Source organism: Sus scrofa, chromosome 13 (genome assembly GCF_000003025.6).
Source record: "Sus scrofa isolate TJ Tabasco breed Duroc chromosome 13, Sscrofa11.1, whole genome shotgun sequence".
NCBI classification, from domain to species: domain Eukaryota; kingdom Metazoa; phylum Chordata; class Mammalia; order Artiodactyla; family Suidae; genus Sus; species Sus scrofa.
Window position 1 is genome coordinate 180,959,920 of NC_010455.5, and position 21,849 is coordinate 180,981,768.

General features: G+C 36.6%; 1 protein-coding gene across 16 annotated transcripts in view; it reads left to right on the forward strand.

Annotated features, from left to right (window-relative positions):
* The window catches only part of LOC106508546, a 593,953-nt gene that overhangs the window by 182,340 nt on the left and 389,764 nt on the right, over window positions 1-21,849 (forward strand). For 4 of the 16 annotated variants that reach the window (XR_002338156.1, XR_002338161.1, XR_002338158.1 and 1 more), the window contains exon 1: window positions 16,605-21,341. The exons of the other annotated variants lie outside the window; for them this stretch is intronic. Coding sequence is in view for 1 of the 4 variants with exons in the window: in XM_021071420.1 (XP_020927079.1) it covers window positions 21,131-21,341 (211 nt within the window). In the remaining 3 variants the exon portion in view is untranslated. Of the gene's footprint in view, window positions 1-16,604; window positions 21,342-21,849 lie in introns of those variants that run through there. 16 annotated transcript variants of the gene reach the window in all.

Here is a 21,849-nt window from a genome sequence, read left to right on the forward strand (position 1 = left end):
GATCGAACCCACAACCTCATGGATAGTAGTCAGATTCATTACCACTGAGCCACAATGGGAATGCTCGCTTTTTTTTTTTTTTTAATTTCTGACTACTGTGTATTAATGTCTCTCTGCAGTTTTATTAGCTGTAAGATGTAAGCTTTGAATTCTTAGACACAAGTGACCCATTCCTTTGAGGGTCTGACCACTCGATGGCAGGTCCCCTGCCGTTAGCTGCTAGATGGTTGATCACTTTGCTTACTATGAAACCTCATGCTATCGAACTATATCCTGATAGCATCAAAGCCTTTATTTAGCTTCTTGAGAAGCTAAACTAGGAGTGTTATGGCTTACTTCTACACATTCTCTGGCTGTCCCTGAAGAGCTTGATTTTTTCATCTATTTCATGGTGAAACAGAAGTATTCTCAAACATTCTCTTTTCCCTTTGAACTACCAAGATTTTGGTCTGCCTTTTTATTGGCCATTTCCTGAAATTATTGGGGTATTTGACTATCCTAAATCACTTTTCTTTAGAACCAGCACATCCTGAAAATGGTTTGAGTCCTCTCCTTTGATTATCACCAAGGGTCACCATTAGAGGAGTCAAAGAAGAGACCAGATTGAAACAGGAATCTGGCAGGTTCCCTGTTGCATGTTTTTAATTCACACACCCACATGACTACATCCAACAGAGGTGACCTCAATTTTCTCCTTTGATGTGGCATACCGTGAATTCCTATAGCAGGTCAGGAACAAAGAGGGCATTTTAAAGCTTTTTCTAACGTTGCCCTAGCAGACACCAATTGATTGTGTCCCAGGAACATGCTCCTGATTTTAGAAGCATAAACACCAGTAGGACAGAGATGCTTGTACGGTGATACAAAGACTTTGATTTCTCTTGGGTGGTCAAAAGACAGCATGTGTGATATTTTTACGAACCACGGTTCACAGAGTACATAGTTCTAGAGCATTTTGTTTTCATTATGTTCGTGTCACTGGAAACAGTTGTGCTTCCTGATGTCTTACTGAGATGGTCTTTTTGGTAATTTTAGGCTACTTTCCCAAGGATACTGCATGTGGCCTGACCCTTATTCCTGAGGAAATAAGTAGGACTTGGACTGATCTATTGTGGATAATGTACTTTCTCTAAGAATGGCAGAAGGAAAAACATCAGACTAGGATGCTCTCCAGAAATAATAATGGAGAATCTCATCCTGTTTTGTAAACTCTTTGTACTTTGCTCTCTGTGTGTTTGGTGGGAATATTATTTTTAAAGGGCCCTTACACTCTGAAAGATATAATTTTGCATTAAATCTGTTTTAGAGTTAAGAAAGATAGATAAGACTCATTATTATCCAGTTTATAAAACTGGCATTAGTATACCAATAGGAAGTTTTTGAATGAGTGTTATAAGTTAATATTTCTTTACTCCAGCTGTTTTATTTAGACTGCTTATCATGATATGAAGATGAGAATGAATAACAATACCTAAACAGTGCTTCACTTGAAGAAAATATTCTGGAAATCAGGAAAAATAATACAGATAACTTTAGGAATGCATATTCTCTTTATAAAAGAAACTTTTTTCTTTGTCAAGTTTGCTCTACAGAGCCCTTCAAGAACTATATTTACTATCAAATTTAATAAATAACTTGTTTACACACATTACATAGTAACTAATATTTCATTGATTATGAAAAGCAAAAGTTTTCCTAAAGCATACATTCATATATTACTTCGTTAATTGAATAGTTATATTAGTAATATAATCTACTTTTGCAGAAATATTTTAAAGAAAATTGAGGACATATGCCTATTTGATTGGACTTGTAACAATTCTAAACAAAGGAAAAAGGATGAGGTTAAATAAGTTGAATATGTCTTTACAAATAACATTTTTATCAAATAAATATATGCATGCATATTTAAAATCCAAATAAGTTTAAAGGTTTTAAATCTAAAGAAATAAACCATGTGGCACACAGGAAGGAGGGAAATAACTTTCAACTTCTTTTATTTTTATTTTACTTCTGTATTTTTAAATAATGTGCATAGGGCTGTTTCTTGATTCCTCAACTTAGAACTTACTGCCTTTTTATTGCTAAAGATGAAAGTTTAACCTTTCTTAAAACTTCTTTTTTTCTTTTACTCTCTTCTTCCATTATAGCCACATGATCATTTTACTTTAAATCCATATCTGGGTACTTAATTATGAAAACTATATAAATAGTGTTTACTTCTGAGACTGGTGAAATGATGTAAGTTAATAAGTTCTGCTTTTATTTTTTATTTGCTTAGTTCCTCCTCTTCCCTTCTGTCTCTTTTTCTCCTTCCCTTCCTCTCTCTCTCTCCTCCCTTGCTAATTTTCTTTCTTTCCTTTTTTACTTTTTCCAAAGCTCCAAAATCTTTGCAAAATGTTTCTCTATTCAATTTTCTGCATTGGCAAGTGGTTAGATCATCTATAGCATTGAAAAAAATTTTTTTTCTTACTTTTTCCCTTAAAGAAATCCTTCCTGGACCCTCTCTTCTCCCACCTTTATCTTGACTACTTGCTCTTTAAAGCATCCTCCAAAAAGATGATATTCAGGGTTTTTTGGGCTGTCATACTGGAAATTTATTTTTCCATTTTATGATGTTGTAGCCTCCTCTTTTAAAACATTATGTCCTCCTTTTACTTTTTTTTTTTCCCTGGAGTTTATGTTCTGGTAATGTTTTCAGGGAGGTTCTACAAGTAATAATATTTTACAAACTTGCGTGTTGAGAAATGTCTTTATTCTACCTGATACTTGATTAAATCTTCAGCTGGGAATAGAATTACAGATTTAAAATAATTTTCACTCAGCATTTTAAAAGCGTTTTTCATTACATTCCAGCTTCTGATGTTTTTAAGGCCAGTGTAATTTTTAAATCATCTACTTTTCTCTCTAATAAACTTTTGAGATCTTCTCTTTATTTCTGGTGTTATAGATTTTATCAGAATATGTTCTACTGTGGGCTTTTCTTCATCTCTTGTCTTGGGACACTTGATAGATATTTTCTTTTTTTTTAATAGAGGTGAGAGAGGAAATGCCAACTTTTTTTAATTTAATGACTTTTTTTTTCATTATAGCTGGTTTACACTGTTCTGTCGCTTTTTTCTATTGTACAGCGAGGTGACCCAGTCACACATACACATGTACATTCCTTTTTCTCACATTATCATGCTCCATCATAAGTGACTAGACACAGTTCCCAATGCTATACTGTGGGATCTCATTGCTTATCCATTCCAAAGGCAATAGTTTGCATCCATTAACCCCACATTCCCAGTCCATCCCAGTCTCTCTCCCTCCCCCCTCCCCCTTGACAACCACAAGTCTGTTCTCCATGTCCATGAATTTCTTTTCTGTGGAAAGGTTCATTTGTGCCATATATTAGATTCCAGATGTGTGATATCATATGGTATTTGTCTTTCTCTTTGTGACTTACTTCACTTAGTATGAGAGCCTCCAGTTCCACCCATGTTGCTGCAAATGGCATTATTTTGTTGTTTTTTATGGCTGAGTACTATTCCATTGTATATATATCTTCTTAATCCACATCTTCTTAATCCATTTATCTGTCAGTGGACACTTAGGTGGTTTCCATGTCTTGGCTATTGTGAATAGAGATGCAATGCACATACAGGAGCATGTATCTTTTTCAAGGAAAGTTTTGTCCAGATATATACCCAAGAGTGGGATTGCTAGATCATATGGTAGTTCTATATTTAGTTTTCTAAGATACTTCCATTCTGTTTTCCATAGTGGTTGTACCAATTTACATTCCCACCAGCTTTGTAGGAGGGTTCTCTTTCCTCCACACACCCTCCAGCATTTGTTACTTGAGGACTTATTAATGATGGCCATTCTGACAAGTGTTAGGTGGTACCTCATAGTAGTTTTGATTTGCATTTCTCTAATAATCAGGGATGTTGAGCATTTTTTCATGTGCTTGTTGGCCGTCTGTATATCTTCTTTGGAGAAATGTCTATTCAGGTCTTTTTCCCATTTTTCAACTGGGCTGTTGGTTTTTTTGCTGTTGAGTTTGTATATTTTAGAGATTAAGCCCTTGTTAAGTGCCTCTTTTTAAACTATTTTCTCTCATTCTGTAAATTAACTTCTTGGTGTTTTATGCTTTCCTTTGCTGTGCAAAATCGTGTCAGTTTGATTAGGTCCCATTGGTTTCTTTTTGCTTTTATTTCTGTTGCCTTGGGAGACTGACCTGAGAAAACATTTGTAAGGTTGATGTCCATTGATGTGAGTGGGGTGTTAAAGTCTCCTACCATGGTTGTATTCCCATCAATTTCTCCTTTTATGTCTGTTGGTATTTGTTGTAGGTATCTGGGTGCTACTATATTATGGGCATATATATTGATGATTGTAATATCCTCTTCTTGAATGGATCCTTTAACCATTAAATAGTGTCTTTCTTTGTCTTTCTTTATGGCCTTCATTTTAAAGTCTATTTTGTCTTATATGAGTATGGCAACTCCTGCCTTCCTGTCTTGTCCATTGGCATGAAATATCTTTTCCCATCCCCTCACTTTCAATCTACGTGTGTCCTTTGCCCCAAGGTGGGTCTTTTGTAGGCAGCAGATTGTAGGTTTTTGCTTTTTTATACAATCTTCCACTCTGTGTCTTTTGATTAGAGCATTCAGTCCATTGACATTTAAGGTAATTGTTGATAAATATGTATCTATTGCCATTTTAAACCTTGTTTACCAGTTGATTCTATGTTTCTCCTTTTTTCCTTTCTTTTTTTGATTGGATGATTTCCATTTATTTTATGCTTGTGTACTTTTCTCTTTAGTATTTGTGAATGTAATGTTTGTTTTTGATTTGTGATTTCCCTGTTTTTTAAGTATGTTAAACCATTCCGGTACCTGCTTGTTTCAGCCTGATAGTCATACAGGCTCAGACACATTATTAAAATTAAAATAGAGTCTATATTTTCTTACTTTCCTTCCCCACACTCTATGATTTTGAAGTCCTTTTTTAACATCTTCACGTTTGTCCTTTTGTTGTTTCTTATGTTTATCATCACTTTTATGGTAGTTTCTTTTTTTTCTTCTTCTTCTTCTTTCCTCTTTTAGATCTGTAATGCTGGCTTATTTAGGTGGTTGCTTTCCAATTGTGGTTTCCTCCATCCTATTTCTTCTTATTTCTTTTTTTATTTAGAGAAGCCCTTTCAGTATTTCTTTTAGAATGGATTTAGTATTGCTGTACTCTTTTAGCTTTTGTTGGAGAAATTCTTTATTTCCACTTCTATTTTAAGTGGTATTCTTGCTGGATAGAGTGTTCTAGGCTGGATAGAGTATTCTAGTTCCTTTCAGAACTTTGAATATATCTTGCCACTGTCTTCTGACCTGTAGTTTTTCTGTAGAGAAATTGGCTGATAGCCTTATGGGGGTTCCCTTATAATTAATGCTTTGTTTTTCTCTTGTTGCCTTTAGAATCCTCTCTTTGTCTTTAACTTTTGCCATTTTTATTATAATATGTCTTGGTGTGGTCCTATTTGGATTCAACTTATTTGCTGCCCCCTGTGTTTTCTGTATCTTAATATCAGTTTCCTTTAGATCTGTAAAGTTTTCAGACATAATTTCTTTGAATATATTTTCAATCCCCTTTTCTTTTTCTCCTCCTTCTGGAATTCCTCTTATTCATAGATTGGCCCACTTTATATTATCCCATAGATCTCTTATATTGCTTTCATGTTTTGTCATTTGGTTTTCTGTCTGTTGTCCTGACTAGATGATTTCCATTATTCTATCTTCCAAGTCATTAATTCATTCCTCTGCATTATTTATTCTGCTCTTTAGTGCCTTTACCTCAGTTGGCATCTCTGCAAATGAATTTTCTAATTTTTCTGTTCCTCCTTATATTTTCTAGTTCCTTTCTAAAGTAATTTGCATTACTGTTCATATCTTCTCTTAATTCCTTGATATTCAGCCTTAATTCCTTCAGTATTTTCATGATCTCCCTTTTGAACTCAATGTCTGTAAGACTGCAGAGGTCTGTTTCATTGTTTTCTGCTTCAGGTGAATTTTCCTGTTCTTTTAACTGGGATTGGTTTCTGAGCTTCTTCATCTTGTTTATGTTCTTTTTCTGTGAGTTTAGGGAAGCCAAATGTAGTCTCGGAGGGCTACTTCTATGCAAGAGCACCCCTTTGTATTTTGTGGGGGGTTGCTATTTATTTTTGGTGGGGGAGTTTGGGCATTTGCTGTCTCTTTCTTTGCTGTGAGCAGGCTGTTATCCCCAGGGTGCTGCATGTGTCTCCAGGGAGAAGGAGGCAATGGGTAGGGCTAGTAGTCAGTGCCTGTTTGCTGGGCTCTTAACAGCAGCTCTCATCTGCAGGAACATGGCCTAGGCTACTCCTAGTTGCAAGGCCTTGGGAAATGGTAATGAGCCTTAGGCAGATTTACAAGGTGCCCAGAGCATTTGGCAGTAGCAGCGGTCAAGTGTGTAGTTTCCAGGGGAATGAGAGCAATAATAGGAACTGTTCAATCACATTGCCCTCCTCTGAGGTGTATGGGGTCACAACTGGTGCCTATTCAGGCCACACCCACCTCTGGAGTCAGTGATAACTGTGGTGGTTTTCCCCCTCCACCTGTAGAACACACAAGAAGTACCCCCTCCCACTTAGCCAACATAGGAGGTGCTGCACAGGCTGCTCCTAGTTGCAGGATCCTGGGAAGTGACAGTGATCAAGTGTGTGGGCACTGACAAGAGTGTTTGGCAGTGGTGGTAGCAGGGTGGGTGAGAGTGAGAGCAACAACAGGTGGTGCTTGGTTGCAGTGCCCTCTTTTTTGTCGACCCCTGAGGTGACTGGGGCTGAAAGTGAAGTCCACTCACAGGCTACCAGTGGTGGCAGATCATGCCTTAGAGACAACACTGCCATCCATCCCTGCTACCTGTAGATCACACAAGAGGTACCACATCACACTTAGCCCCCTGCTGCCTGTAGCCCACACAAGCGGTGCCTGGCCACCTATAGCCCACAGGAGAAGTGCCCGGCCTTCTCTAGCCTGAGCTAATGGCTTCTTATCACCAGAAGCATGGAGATTCCTCCTCTCACCCCAACAATGGTGCCTTGCTTCTGTGGGGCCATACCTCTTCCCAGGTCCCTCTGCCATTGTGTCCCAATCCCCAGACCATAGCGACCATTCCCCTGCCCGTGGCACACCACTCCTTGACCCCTCAGGTTGTCCCCACATGGCCAGCCCTAGTCCTCTCCCCAGAAATGACCTCTGGAGCCTGAGTCTCAGCATCCAGCCCCTGCCCAAGTATCTCAGGCTGCTCAGTCCAGGGCAGTGGTGTAGATGATCTGTGCAGCTCTCACTCTACTCTGTCCTCCTCTGTCCAGCTGCTGTGCTTTTCTCAGTGACTTTGAGGTCCCTCCATCTCTGCTGATCTCCCCATTGGTTAGGTGGCTTCCCAGGATATGGGTTCCTTTTCTCTTCCACAGTTCCCTCTCAGGAGTGCTAGTCCCATCCTGATTCTTTTTCTCTCTGTCTTTTTTCTTTTTTTCTACCCAGTTATGTCAAGAGTTTCTTGCCCTTTTGGGGGGTTTAGGTTCTACTGCCAGCATTTGACAGATGTTTCCTGTGAATCGTTTTACATGTAGATGTGTTTTTTTTGATGTAATTGTGGAAGAGGGTGAGCTCAACATTTTACTCCCCCACCATCGTGATCCTTCTCCCTTGATAGATATTTTCAATCAAGAGACACATGCTGCCAATTATGAGAAATGTCCTCGTATTTTGTCCTTAATAATTTCTTCACTAACATTTTCTCTAATCTCCATTTCTTGAATTAACATTTGTGAGTGTTGTATTATCTCCATTGACCATCTACTTTTGCTTAATTATAGTATAGTTGATTACAATGCTATGCTAATTTCCGCTGTACAACAAAGTGACCAGTCATATACATATGTATACATTCTTTTCCTCATATCGTCTTCCATCATGCTATATCCCAAGAGATTGAGCATAGTTCCCTGTGCCATCCAGCAGGATTTCATTGCTTATTCATTCTAAATGTAATAGTTTGCATCTACTAACTGCAAACTCTAGGTCCATCCCACTCCCTCTCTCCCCCTTGGCAACCACAAGACTGTTCTGTATGTTATGAGTCTGTTTCTGTTTTATAGATAGGTTCATTTGTGCCATATTTTAGATTCCACATGTAAATGATAACATAAGGTATTTGTCTTTCTCTTTCTGACTCGCTTTACTTAGTATGAGAATCTCTAGGTGCACCCATGTTGCTGCAAATGGCATTATTTTGTTCTTTTTATGGCTGAATAGTATTCCATTTTGTATATATACCACATTTTCTTAATCCATTCATCTGTCGATGGACATTTAAGTTGTTTCCATGTCTTGGTTGTTGTGAATAGTGCTGCAATGAACATAAGGGTGCAGGTATCACTTTTAATTACAGTTTTCTTTGGATGTTTGCCCTAGAGTGGGATTGCTGGTCATATGGTAGTTCTATATTTAGTTTTCTAAGGTAGCTCCATACTGTTTTCCATAGTGGTTGTACCAATTTTCATTCCCACCAACAGTGAAGGAGGGTACTCTTTTCTCCACACCCTCTCCAACACTTGCTTTTTGTTGACTAATTAATGATGGCCATTCTGCCTGGTGTGAGGTGAAACTTCATTTTAGTGTTGATTTGCATTTCTGTAATAATTAGTGATGTTGAGCATCTTTTCATGTATCTATTGGCCAACTGTCTGTCTTCTTTGGAGAAATGGTCTTTTGTCCATTTTTCAATTTTTTTTGTTGCTATTGTTGTATGAGTTTTGTTTGTACATTTTAGAGATTAAGCACTTGTATGTTGCACCATTTGCAAAGATTTTTACCAATTTTTTCATTTTTTTATACCATCTACTTTTCTCTCCTCTGTTTTTTCTTTTTTGTTTGTTTATTCTTCATTATCATTTAACACTTTTACTAAGTTTTTACTTGTGATGCTCATAGGTTAAATTAGTAATTACACTTTATAGTCTTTGCTTGTTTCTCTTTTTTATTGCATCCTGTCTTGCTTTACCAAGGCAATATATCTTTTATTATATTTGGAAACATCATTATTTTTGTAACTTTATTCTTCTCACTGCATATGCACTATTTCTCTGAGTTCCTTCATTCCTTTCACTTATTTTGTTACCTATTTTTTCCTTGATGTATTCCCAGCTCTGATTCTTTACTTTCCAATCATATTTTGAAGGTGGCACTGAAAGCTTAATTGGAATTTTGTGCACAGGAGGATGCTTGCCAGCAGGCAGACTTCATTTTTGATCCATTGGGTTGACAGTTGGCTATTTTTTTTTTTTGGTGACATATTAATATCTGTATCTGAGGTTATTTTTCTTTTGGCAATTGTTTACTTAGAATTCTTAATTTTTTTCTTTTTTTTTTTGAGTGTATAAACACCCTGGTGCACAGGTAAGGAATGTAGGGGTACCAAAGATTTCTGTGTTCTTAGACTTTCACGTAAACTTTCAATTTTTGATACCGTGTCTTTTCGCTGCCTTTTGTGTTATAGATAGGTATAATTTTAGTTAAATTCCTCCATATATAATTTCTTTCCTTGAGAAGTGAGAGGAATTAGTCCTCTGACTCCTTTATAGTGGATATATGATCTTAGATAGGCGTCTGTCTTCTTGTTTTTCAAACAGTTTCTCTCCTTTCAACTCCTGGCCTCAACCCCACCTTTGAAAATACCTCGACATTCCAATGTTTGAGTTCTTCTTGAATTTTATTATATGGGTATTTTTTAAGTTTGTAATTAGTATCTGCTGTTTACATTTAGTTTGTCTTTCTTCTACTCTGTTAAATCAAATGCCACTATCCCACCCACTTTCTGCTTTTATATATTGTGGTTTAGAGCTATAAATCTCATAAAACTCTCCAGTTTTAGAAAATATTGGAGTTTGTGTGTTAGATTGATAATGGCTTCCAGAAATATGTCCTTATTACCTTATGAATGCTACCTCATTGAAAAAAGTATCTTTACAGATGTGATTAAGGTAAAGACTTTGAGATGAGGAGACTATTCTAGGTTGTCCAGGCAGGCCCCTAAATGCCATCACAAGTGAAACTGATGTTGAACTTCTGGCATCCAGAAATGTAAGAAAAGAAATTTCTATTGTTTTAAATCAACAAGTTTCTAGGAATTTGTTACAGCAGTCACAGAACACACCATTTGTATTCCACTTTATCTTCTTTATGCTTTGTGATGAGTTTTGAAAGAAGAAAGAGGTAGAAAGACAGTTATTTTACCATATTGAAACTGTAATCCTTTAATTATTTAGGATAGTTTTATTTCTCTTGATGCTATCCCTGCCCTAAAGAGCATGCTCACTTTAGAAAGCATTGCAGCTTTCTCAGATACAGATTTTTAAAGTGTCTTCGTTTATTTTTCCCCTCTTATTCCATGGTATCTTCTGTCAAATAGATCTTACGCCTTTCCTTTCCTCTCCTTTCCTTTCCTAATAATCTATTAATCATTTACTTAGTGTTGGGCATTGTGGTAGGCTTTGGGAATATAATACCAGTAAAGTTTTATTGCCCTCTTCGAGCTCACCATCTATTGGCATAGAAAAGGAACAAAAAGAACATTTATTTATGTAAGACATAAAGCCAAACACAGAAATAAAATTCAATTACTAAAATGTAATATTGTAAATACTAAATTAGATGTGTGAGATGTGGTCTCAGATGCATAGGGAATAGCTCTGCTTGATAGAAACTGAGGATTTATGAAGTAGAGCTTGAGCAGGGTCTTAGGAGATGAATCAGAGTTTTGTTAAGAAACAAGGAAAAGGGGAGTTCTGGTTGTGGCTCAGTGGTTAATGAACCTGACTGGCATCCATGAGGATGCAAGTTTGATCCCTGGCCTCACTCAGTGGGTTAAGAGTCAGGCATTGCCGTGGGCTGTGGTGTAGGTCACAGACGCTGCTTGGGTCCCATGTTGCTGTGGCCCTGGTATAGGCTGGCAGCTACTTCTCCGACTGGACCCCTAGTCTGGGAATCTCCATAGGCCTTGGGTATGGCCCTAAAAAGAGAGAAAGACAAAAAAAAAAAAAAAAGACACAAGGAAAAGGCATTGTATACAAAGAGCTGCCTCTTCATAAGGCATGTTAAAGAGCATGGATTGCTTTGGATGGCAAGACATTTAATATGCTTGGAACATAGATTAAGGGTGGGGGAACATAGGGTCATGAGACCATAAAGCTTGGACTGAGATTACGATGAACATGTTTTTACCATATAAAGGAGTTTAGATTTTTATTATTTTAGAAATGGAGGAAAACATGGGCTTTAAGCAGGAAACTGGCCTTGACCATTATGAAGAAAACTGTGGCAGCATTTTGATTATGGAAATGATGACTCTAATTAGGAGATCGGGGAGTTCCTGTCGTGGTGCAGTGGCTAACGAATCTGACTAGGAACCATGAGGTTGCGGGTTCAATCCCTGGCCTTGCTCAGTGGGTTAAGGATCTGGCATTGCCGTGAGCTGTGGTGTAGGTTGCAGACTTGGCTCCAATCCCTCATTGCTGTGGCTCTGGCGTAGGCCAGGGGCTATGGCTCCGATTCAACCCCTAGCCTGGGAACCTGCATATGCTGTGAGAGAGCAGCCCAAGAAATGGCAAAAAGACAAAAAAAAAAATTAGAAGATCAGTTATAGTCCTCTTGTAATAGCCAGAGTGAGCAGTAGATGACAATGACCAGAATCAGAGTAGAGTGCCATGGGACAATGATGAGCAAACAGAATGAAGAGATAATTATGAAGTAAAAATGGCAGAGTGATGGAATTCTCTCACTCAGTGGAAGTTGTAAGTGCAGTGCTAGCTGTCACAGAGGGTAATCAGAAGCTGAGGCAGAGGGATGCAACTGATCTGGGCAGGGGCAGAGGAGGTGACACTTCAGGTGTCATAAAAGAGATAAGGAACAAGTTATTTGAAAAAGAAGAGGAACAGTGGATCAGATCGTGGCATCATGGCTCTCCAAATACTGGAGACCATCTGAGAAAAGGCATGGATGTGAGACACAGACTGGCTGCTGGATCAGTTCTACATGGTGTGCTGGTTGTGATATAGAAAGTTGAGTTTGGTGCGAGGTATGAAGGAGCCAGTGGAAACCTCTGGTTAATTCTCCTCGTTCTTTCTTTCCCTAAATGTTCATTTTCACATTTCACGATCTTTATGCCTGGGACAGTCATTTCTTCATTGCTCATACTTTTTTAAAATATACTCAGAGCTTCTCTCTTTAAGGACAGTCCTTTAAATTTCATGTTCTTGAGAGAAATTTGTAGAGATTTGTACTCATTAAAAATTTTTATACAACTGTCTTATCCCTTTGTAATATACATTTTATTAATTCAACACAAATTTAGGCAGTAAAAAGGAACAGCCAAGACACTGTCCATGGCTTCCACTGGAATTAAACACACTAACATGTTCTCTTGTTTGACAAGTGCTAAAGAAAAAGACAGCACCTCATATCAGCTCTTTAGTTTTCTGTATTAATGAGTATCTTGCCATATTTGACTATTTCTTACTGAGCTTCTTCTGAAAAAAAGAAAGCAAGGAAAGAATAAACATCATAATGTGTAAGCTGTATAATATATATTCCAAGTGCTTTAACTTTGATATTTACATAACTTTCTGAGTATATACCATAGTTAGAATCAATTTCCTTTTGTTAAAATCTTCAAAGTTAATTAATTTAGCTCAGAATTGGGGCTAAAATGACAAACATGGCAATAATTCCCCAAGCTAATTAAATAACAGTTAGGATCTGAAAAATAGCTATTTATTTAAAATTTTAGAACCAGAATCATAGAACTTTATCTTCCTTTGTGACCAATAGCCCATCCTATCTCTATTTAATTGGAGGTTTAGGTCTGGTCATTGGGGTATAGGTTCAAAGACCTCAGGATAGTAGTATGTGGCCAAAGATCAACTCTACAGGATTATCTAAATCAATAGTCTAAATTTTCATAACAACAACCAGAGTTTCAGGTACTGTACAACAAGGGTTTTTAGAGATAGTGGTATATAGCATTAACTTGAATCCTTAGGTACCCGTAATCCTGGCAGGTTTGCCTTTATTGGCAATATCTCCTGACCCAGAATTTCCCCTGTGTGGTCTGACATATCCTAATCTAAAGCCATATAATAGTTGTTAAAAGGTGAATGTAATTGTTGAGTGTTCTATATTTTATTTTTGTAAGAGTTTCCAGATACAGCATTTCACCCATAATAGAATTAATGTCTTGGTACTGTAGGAATTTTTTGGCACCAAAATCTCCAAGGAAGAGAAGGGAGGAACCAAGGAGAACTTCAGGGAAAGATAATTTTGGGCAGGCTGGCCTCTTCACACCCCTCAAGCTGTAGCATGTGGCATGTTCTTCTTGACTTGCCCATGGAAGCATTGCTCCACCTCAGACGTTCCTCCCTAAGGGCCAAATAGTCTTGAATCTAGTTCTTGCTTGAACTCCATGTGAGCCTTAACATACTAGAGCACATCTGCCTACTGCTTGTTAATTTCTTTTCCCTGAACTTGCTACTTCTCTGTCTTCTTAGATCTGTTTCTGGGGCCCAGACAGATTTAGCTGCCAAGAGCTAGAGCAATGAGTTGATGGGATGGAAACTACTGACATGAGGGCACATGGGGACTGCTTAGTACCCCATGAATGATCCAAGACAATCTGGATTGAAGGGCTATGGTGGTTCAGCTCTGGCCTCAAAGAAGACCCTCCCCTGCAAAGCTCAGCACTTTCCCCCTGAAAGAGTTTCCTATGGAATCAGACTTCAGCTTTTACCTCTCACTAAGCAAGGCACATAATCCATCCAAAATTGCCCCATCTTGTGACTTTTCTCCATCTCCTGTAATTTGTAAATCTGTTTATTTTCTTTGATCTGAATCAAACTCATACTTTCCAACCACTCTAGTTTTCTCAATGCCATCTGCCATCCTCTCCAGTCCATTAGAATATTTTCTGTATTCTCTTCTAAAGCTTCTTATACTGATGGAGCAACACATGTCAGAACTGCTTACCCACATGTATTTTATATCACATCTTAAGGAGCCATGTTTTCTTTTCCTACCTAGCTCCCATTGTAGTCAATTTTTTTCAGATTTACAAGTTCATCTCTCTCTCTCTCTCTCTCCCTGTCACTCCCTTTTCCCCTATTTCTAAGCTCCATATTTTATTTTTTTACTTGTTTAATTTTTTTTGTTTTAACAAGATCTTCAAATGATAGGACCTAAACTTATTCTTTATATAATTTTTGAAACAATAAAAATCATTGAACTGGGTATTTTGGCCAACCTGCACAACCTCAGCATGAGATTTTGCTTTTATATTCCAATACCTCTCTCAGCTTTCACTCTTTATCAAAGACTTATTTGTGTAGAGTTCTCTCTTTTCTTTCTCTTTTTTTTTTTTTTTTGAGGGGGGGAGGGTTGGCTTTTAGTGCCACACTTGTGGCATATGGAAGTTCCAAGTCTAGGGGTCGAGCCAGAGCTGTAGCCACCTGCCTATACCACAGCCACAGCAACTCGGGATTTGAGCTGTGTCTGCAACCTACACCACAGCTTACAATAATACCGGATCCTTAACCCACTGAGCAGGGCCAGGGATCGAACCTGCAACGTCATGGATGCTAGTCAGATTCGTTTCTGCTGATCCAGATAGGAACTCCGTCATTTCTTTCTTTTCTTCTACTTTCTTTTTATTTTTAAACAACTTCACTCAGCTCCCTAGTTGCTCACCCATTTTTTGCTACACACATCCTAAACTATGGCAAAGCTTTTTCTTGCTTTCCTATGCTGCCCTAATCCTTTGGGACTCATATAGATGGAGAGGGTCTCAGACATGAGTTATTTTAGATTGCCTGGGATGATCTAATTAAGGATCAAAGTAGTAGATGCTGTGGGAGAGCATTTGTCACTTGCATGAAAGAGATGACTCTTGCCATATGCTCTTAAAGCAGAAAACAAAGGGTATATATACACATGAACATGATTTTAGATATATTTTAAATTTTTTCCTACAGATTTAAGTAATAAAGCAGAAGCAGTGAAATAAAAGGGAAGGGGCAACTTTTCAATTAATTTTCAAAAAAAGACTCCTTTCAAGTACTGACTGACTAGACTTGAGAGTAAATAATCCAAAATAAGTTTAAAGCTTCAAGGTTTGTGATAAAGAGAATGCTAGAATTAATAGTACACCTAAATCAGTAATGTCTGCCTCTCCTTTTGTTTAATTAATATTTTTCCTTAATCAAATCAATATAGGTTAAATTTAAATAATTTAGAAAAACTAAAAAGTAAAGCAATACATGAGTCTGCCATATAAAGATAGCTTGTGTGTGTGTCTTTTTAGGGCCACACCCACTGCATATGGAAGTTCCCAGGCTAGGGGTTGAATTGGAGCTATAGCTGCCAGCTTATGCCACAGCCACTTTTTTTTTTTTTTGAGATAACATTTGCTATCAACATTTCGATACTTGATCCCTTTACTATATTCAAAGACACTCATCTCACAAATTTAGAATCATGTATTATCTGGAGTTTGTTTTATTCCTGGTTTTGTTTACCCAAGGTTCACATCTAACAACTCAGTAATAATAGTAATAATAATAATCCTATAATAATGATTTAAAATGGCTATGTAATACAAATCATAAGAATTGAAGATAATTATAAATAACTTTGTGCAAAGTGTTGTTCTTTCTCACTAATGAATTCCTTACAAATGTCTTTGACTTTCTTACAAAAGACTCATTGATATAATAATCTTTGATACAGTGTTACTGAGAATCATGCCCCACCTTGGAGTCTTTGCACTGGCCGGTGCCCCTCTGGAAGTGTTTTCTCCCACATATTACCATGATAGACCCCCTACAATATGCTCAGGTTATTGTTCTAACATTATCATACCAGAGAGACATTTCCCTGAGCCTCTGTGTAAAATGGCATGTCCACCATTTCTGAAAATCATTCATTTTCTCGTTATCCTGCATTTTCATCTTAGTATTCAACAGTACCTAACATGTTGTATTTATTGCCTTCTTGTCTGTCTTTATCTCCTAGAATTTAAGCTAAATGAGAACAGAAATTCTGTTTTTTTTATGCATTTTATCCCCAGTGCCTCAAACAATACTGGGCATTTAGTATGTAATCAATAAATATTTGTTCAATAAATAGATAACTAAAAAGAAAATGCAAGAATTTTTCTGAATATAAAGTGGTTGCTTTCCAGAAAGTTTGTTCCAATTTATACATTCATAAGCATAGAATAACCCACTTAGAATATTTTTAATTTTAGGAGTTTCCATCGAGGCTCAGTGGAAACGAATCCAACTAGGAACCATGAAGACATAGGTTCAATCCCTGGCCTTGCTCAGTAGGTTAAGGATCCGGCGTTGCCATGAGCTGTGGTGTAGGTTACAGACATGACTTGAATCTGTCATTGCTGTGGCTGTGGCCTAAGTCAGCAGATACAGCTCCAATTCGACCCCCTAGCCTGGGAATCTCCATATGCAGCAGGACCATAAAAAAAAAAAAAAAAAAAAAAAAAAAAAAAAAAAAAAAAGAATATTGATTTTAGAATTGTCAAATAATAGGAAAACTTCATACTGTATCAATGTTGCTTTAGTTGTTTTGTTTTGTTTTGTTTTGTTTTTCTTGGAATTATTTGTTCATCAAGGTGTTTGTTCTTTAAAACAATGTGCCAGAGCCTATATGCCTTGTGCATTGATATTTTTCATATTTTTATAGGTACTTTCCTTCTTTCATAACATACTTTCAAATTTCCCTTATGTTTCATGACATCTTAGAGAAAATGTGTGAAGTTGAATATTTTAAGATTTTTTTTCTAGTGAGCTCACCCACACTGTTGCTATAGACTTCAAACTTGTCTTCTTACTTTTTAAAGTTTGTCCCTCTTATCATGCCCATGATTTTTTTTTTTTTTTTGGAGTTTCTTTTCTTATTCTCACTTTATTTTTTTTTCTTTATCCAGTATACTCTCTTTTCTTTTTAAAATAGTCTATTTCCATTGTATTTTTCTGTTTTTATTTTAGGTCATTTTCTTCTTCTTATCTCATAGAGGCCCTGTCTTCAAGAATTGTATTTAAAATGTCTGCTTTAATAGATGTTGTATTCAGTTATTGCTTTCCTTTTGATAATCTTTTCACATTTTCTCTCTCATATTTTTATATAGGCCACCATTTTACATTTTTTTTTCTATTTGCTCAACACTAAGTTAGCCTTGGTATGGCCAATGTCATGTTTACAATGGGATGACACCTGTTTTCTTACCATCCACTTCTTGCTGACTAAATCCTGATCTCCTCATCTGGGTGACAGGTTGTGTGCAGACCTCCCAGTTAGTGACTAGGAAGCATACATAGAGACTGACTCTGCTCTTTAAAAAGTAAGGATGGTCTCCTGTGTCCCAAACCTTGTTGTTTGACAAGCAGAAAAAAGTTGCAATTTTTAACACGTGCCTTTCTCCACTATCTTCCTTCCTTTGCTACCACCTACATTGCTTTAACGAAGTTTTGGAGAATGTAGGGAATTTATGCCAGTCTTTTCTCTCTCCTCCAGTTTTCAAATACTCATGCCAACACAGGAAAAGATGGTGCTGTGAGGATACTATTTGTTCCAAGAAGCAGTAACTTCTATTGACACCCAATAAAATCATGGTAATCCAGGCTTGGGGTACAAAGTGTTCATGAATCTGAATGCAGTCAATCAAGAATGTTGAAATACTTTCTTGACTTTGAAAAGGACTACTCTATCTATGTGCATAGACTACCTTTTTTTTTTTTTATTTTTGTATGTCAATATCATTAGCTTTAGAAGAATGGTAAAGAAATTGTCTCTATTAATCTTAGTTTTTAGGATTGTTGTAAGATGTGTTTTTCTGTGTGGGTGTTTTAATAGAAAGTTGGCTGAAACCAACTTATGATGGCAGATTGCTAATTCGATATCCTAAAAAACTGTAAGTTTGATAGTAATGTTTTTCAAGCTTTTCATTATAGTTCATCTATTCTTCTATTCAAAAGTGAATGCCATCCCAAGTGTCACAGGGAAAAATGCCTAGATGTAGAATAGAATTATTGTGGGAAATGAAAACACCACATAATAATATTTTATTATTATGCAGTCCTTGGAAATTATGTCTTTTAACTTCATATAGAAATATTATATACTATCATTTTGAATGGCTTTTTCATTAATTGAAAGATACTTTTAAATTTCTTTCAAGTATCCCAACTTGGTGTTTCTGAATATAAATGAGGGTTTTGGAGGTAAAGTTATCTAAGGTATTAAGATCTTTTTCAAATTAGTTGAACTTAGCAAACATTATCTACGATATTTGATTAAATTACCGTCACATTTAGAGTAGTAGATTTTTTTTCTCCATAAAATGAAGTTAGATAGGGGTCAAGTTGACAAACTATTTTCAGTAGTATCTTGGTTGTACTCTTTTTAATGTAAAAGACCACACTTTCACAAAAGGGATTCTTTTCATAACCTGTGCATAATTCAGATATGTCTATGGTTGTCTTAGTCAACTGTCCATAAAATGAATACGTTCTAGACTATGAAATCACCAAAACTCTTAGAAAAGCTGGTGTATCTTTTACATTTTATTTAGGTTATTAGTGACCTTTCTTCACTTATTAGAAAGTCCTTTGTTTTGTGTATGCAGAAACTGTTGCAAAAGAGGCCAGATCCTTGAGCTGATGACTGTAGACGTCTATCATTGAAGGCTCGTGACCTTGTAGATTGACTGTTAGGAGGTAGTTGTTAGTTTTGAAAAAGGAAACAGGAAAACAAAGTTGTTCTTCATAACAAATGAAAATAGAATATAGAATTACAGAAACCGAATCATAGAAATTTTGAAGACTAAGTATCTCTCGAGAAGTAATTAGAATTCTTGATTTTCTACATGTCTATTGCTTCAGTAGCCCCAAATGCTTTGGAATAATACTTATTTTCAATATTAAAACCACCATAATTAAATCACCAAAAGGTGCCAAGACATTTTCATTGTTGTTGTTATTATTACTATTATTATTAACTTTTAAATTTAATTTTATTTTAATACTGTTACTACATGGGAAAAGAATTTTGCGGGAGGTTTGATTTTTTGAGATATAGTTTTGACATAAAATTATACTAGTTTTAGGTGTACAACATAATAATTTGATATTTGTATTTATTTTATTTTTTTAAACTTAGAGGCTGTGCCAACCTCCCTTTTCAAACTGATCAATGACTCCTACTGTATATTGGAGAAAATGGAAACCCATTTCTGCCCTAACCCCCACCCATAATTGATTTTATCACCCTTTTTTTTTAATGATATTTTAAAATTTTTTTCCATTATAACTGGTTTACAGGGTTCTGTCAATTTTCTACTGTACAGCAAGGTGACCTAGTCACACATGCCTATATATTCTTTTTCTCACATTATTCTCCATCATGCTCCATCATAAGTGACTAGATATAGTTCCCAGATTTTAATACTTTTAATTACTATATTTTCTATCACTACAATTTTAAAAATGAATCCTATTGACTAGATACTATTATCTGATCCTACTTGTCTCACCTGTTTTATTCCTTCTTGGATTTTTGGTTTGTTTGTTTTATTTTATTCAGACAGTATCCAATTTGAAGATAATTCCATTGACCAAGTAAAGGTTAATGGGATGGAAATGCTAAGTTCAGCATCCATATGCAATACTGCCATTCCTATACAGGGCCGCACCAGATGATGTTTTGTGTCATCACAGAGTAAACAGAGTGAGAAAATGTGGGTGTGGCAAATCCACCTTTGAATGATAGCTATTGCAGGACAGTGGGGGGGGGAGTGATTGTCCATATAGTCAGTATAAAATATGTGCTTTTAATTGGATTGTATTATCCCAAAGCATGAACTTGATCTGAAATACAATTCCCTGATATTTCTGTCATTAACTTGTTGATAATATAGTGGCTATTTTTAAGGTGTTTTCAAGGGACAAGCAAACTTAATATATGAAGTTTAAACAAACCTGAAGTTTTAAAAGATTGCATTTCTCTTTAGTGCTTCATTTTTTTGGTTATGTTTAGCCCTCATTTTTACATATATTTGAAAGAGAGGAATGTTTGTCTTAACTAGAGAACAAAACAAAATTATGGTGTAATGAGTTACTAGAATAAGAGAAAGCATGACATTAATATGAAAACTTGAAAGAGTTTAAAATAACCATTCTTATCTCCCCAAATGATATGATTTTGATGTTATTAAGCATAAAGAACTTTGTTTATAATAGGTTAACTTTGCAGTTAGGTGTGGTAAGTCAGAAGCCAAAAAAAAAAAAAAAAACCTAAAACAAAACCTAGGAACCAAGTGATTAAGTGATATCTGTGACTCTATGATGCATTAATTATTTTGTCATTTCCATATTCCCAGCTTGAAATTTAATATAAAAGAAATGCCTTGCTGCTTGGTTCTAAATCCTGTTTGATCCAATGTGGAAAAAAATATATATTATTTGGAGACTTCTTAACAGAAAAAAAAAAAAAATCTTTGAATTAATAGTTTCTCCTGCAAAAAGAAACTTGAAATTCACCTTTGGACTATTTCATATCTTTAGCATATTTTCTATTAAAAATACTTCTAGATTCCAGTGTCTGCTTGGCTTTGGTTATCTTAGCGGTAATAAGTAGCCTTGGGACCCCCGAAGGCACACCCCACACACTTATGCTGTGTGACCTAAGGTCACAAGTAATGGCTGCAAGCTAATTGATTGAGAAAGGCTTGTCTGGAGGGGCCTCTTTGCGTCCTCCCTTTACATTCCTAAGTTCTGTGAGAGTCACTAGCAGCTCAGCCTCGCAAGGAAGGAAAAAAGAGAGGAAGTTTCTCTGCGTTGTGAATACACTTTGAGTTCCCCTGTAGTGAGCTTACTTCTCTCCACCCACCAACCAAGAACTCTTTCACTTGAAGGTGGACAACTTAAAGCCTGATCTCAGAGTTACCCGAAAAGTGACCTGAGTATTTATTGAGCTGAAAGAACCAATTACCTACTTCAGGCGGTGGGGAGCGTATGGAAATGATATTAGAACTTCAGCAAAGTGCACAGCCGCATAATACAGAAGCCAGGACTCAGATTGACAGGCAAATAAGCCAGCTCGTGGAAGGGGCCTCTGGGTGGCAGCTCTGGGCTATTGGGTGTTGGACAACTATAGGCAAAACTGAAATGGAACAGGGGCAGAAAATAGCACACTTTTACGCCACGCAACCGTTGCTTTCGCATGGTGAGTGCAGATTTAAGATATTACTTAAAGTCTACTTTCTGTGTTGTAAAACAAGTAGAGAAATCTGTTGTGCTTTGAAGGGAATGATAGCAGGAGCCTTTCTTAAAAGTTCTAAGTGATCTGGTTTTGTTTCTGCTTGATCTCACATTAAACTTGGCAATGCTAACAGAGAAACACAATATTTGTATTGTCTTGGTGTCCTTTTTCTTAAAATTGTCCTTTTGTTTAAATCATGCGTCTCTCCAACCTGAATAAATATTGTTTTAGGCAAATCAGGGGTGGAATAGGTAATGAAGGAACAGCGGTGTGACAATACATGTAAACATTTCACTTAGTCCAACTTTGTGTCACTTCTCCACGGCTTCACATTTTGCCGCCTTATCTCAGGAATATATAGCACAGTCTGTATGAAAAGAGCTTTGTGTGAGAATTCCAGAGAGTTAAAGGGTCAGGGCCTGTGTGTTATCTGACTGCCAGCAAGACTCACTGGGTTGTCCTCTTATTTTTA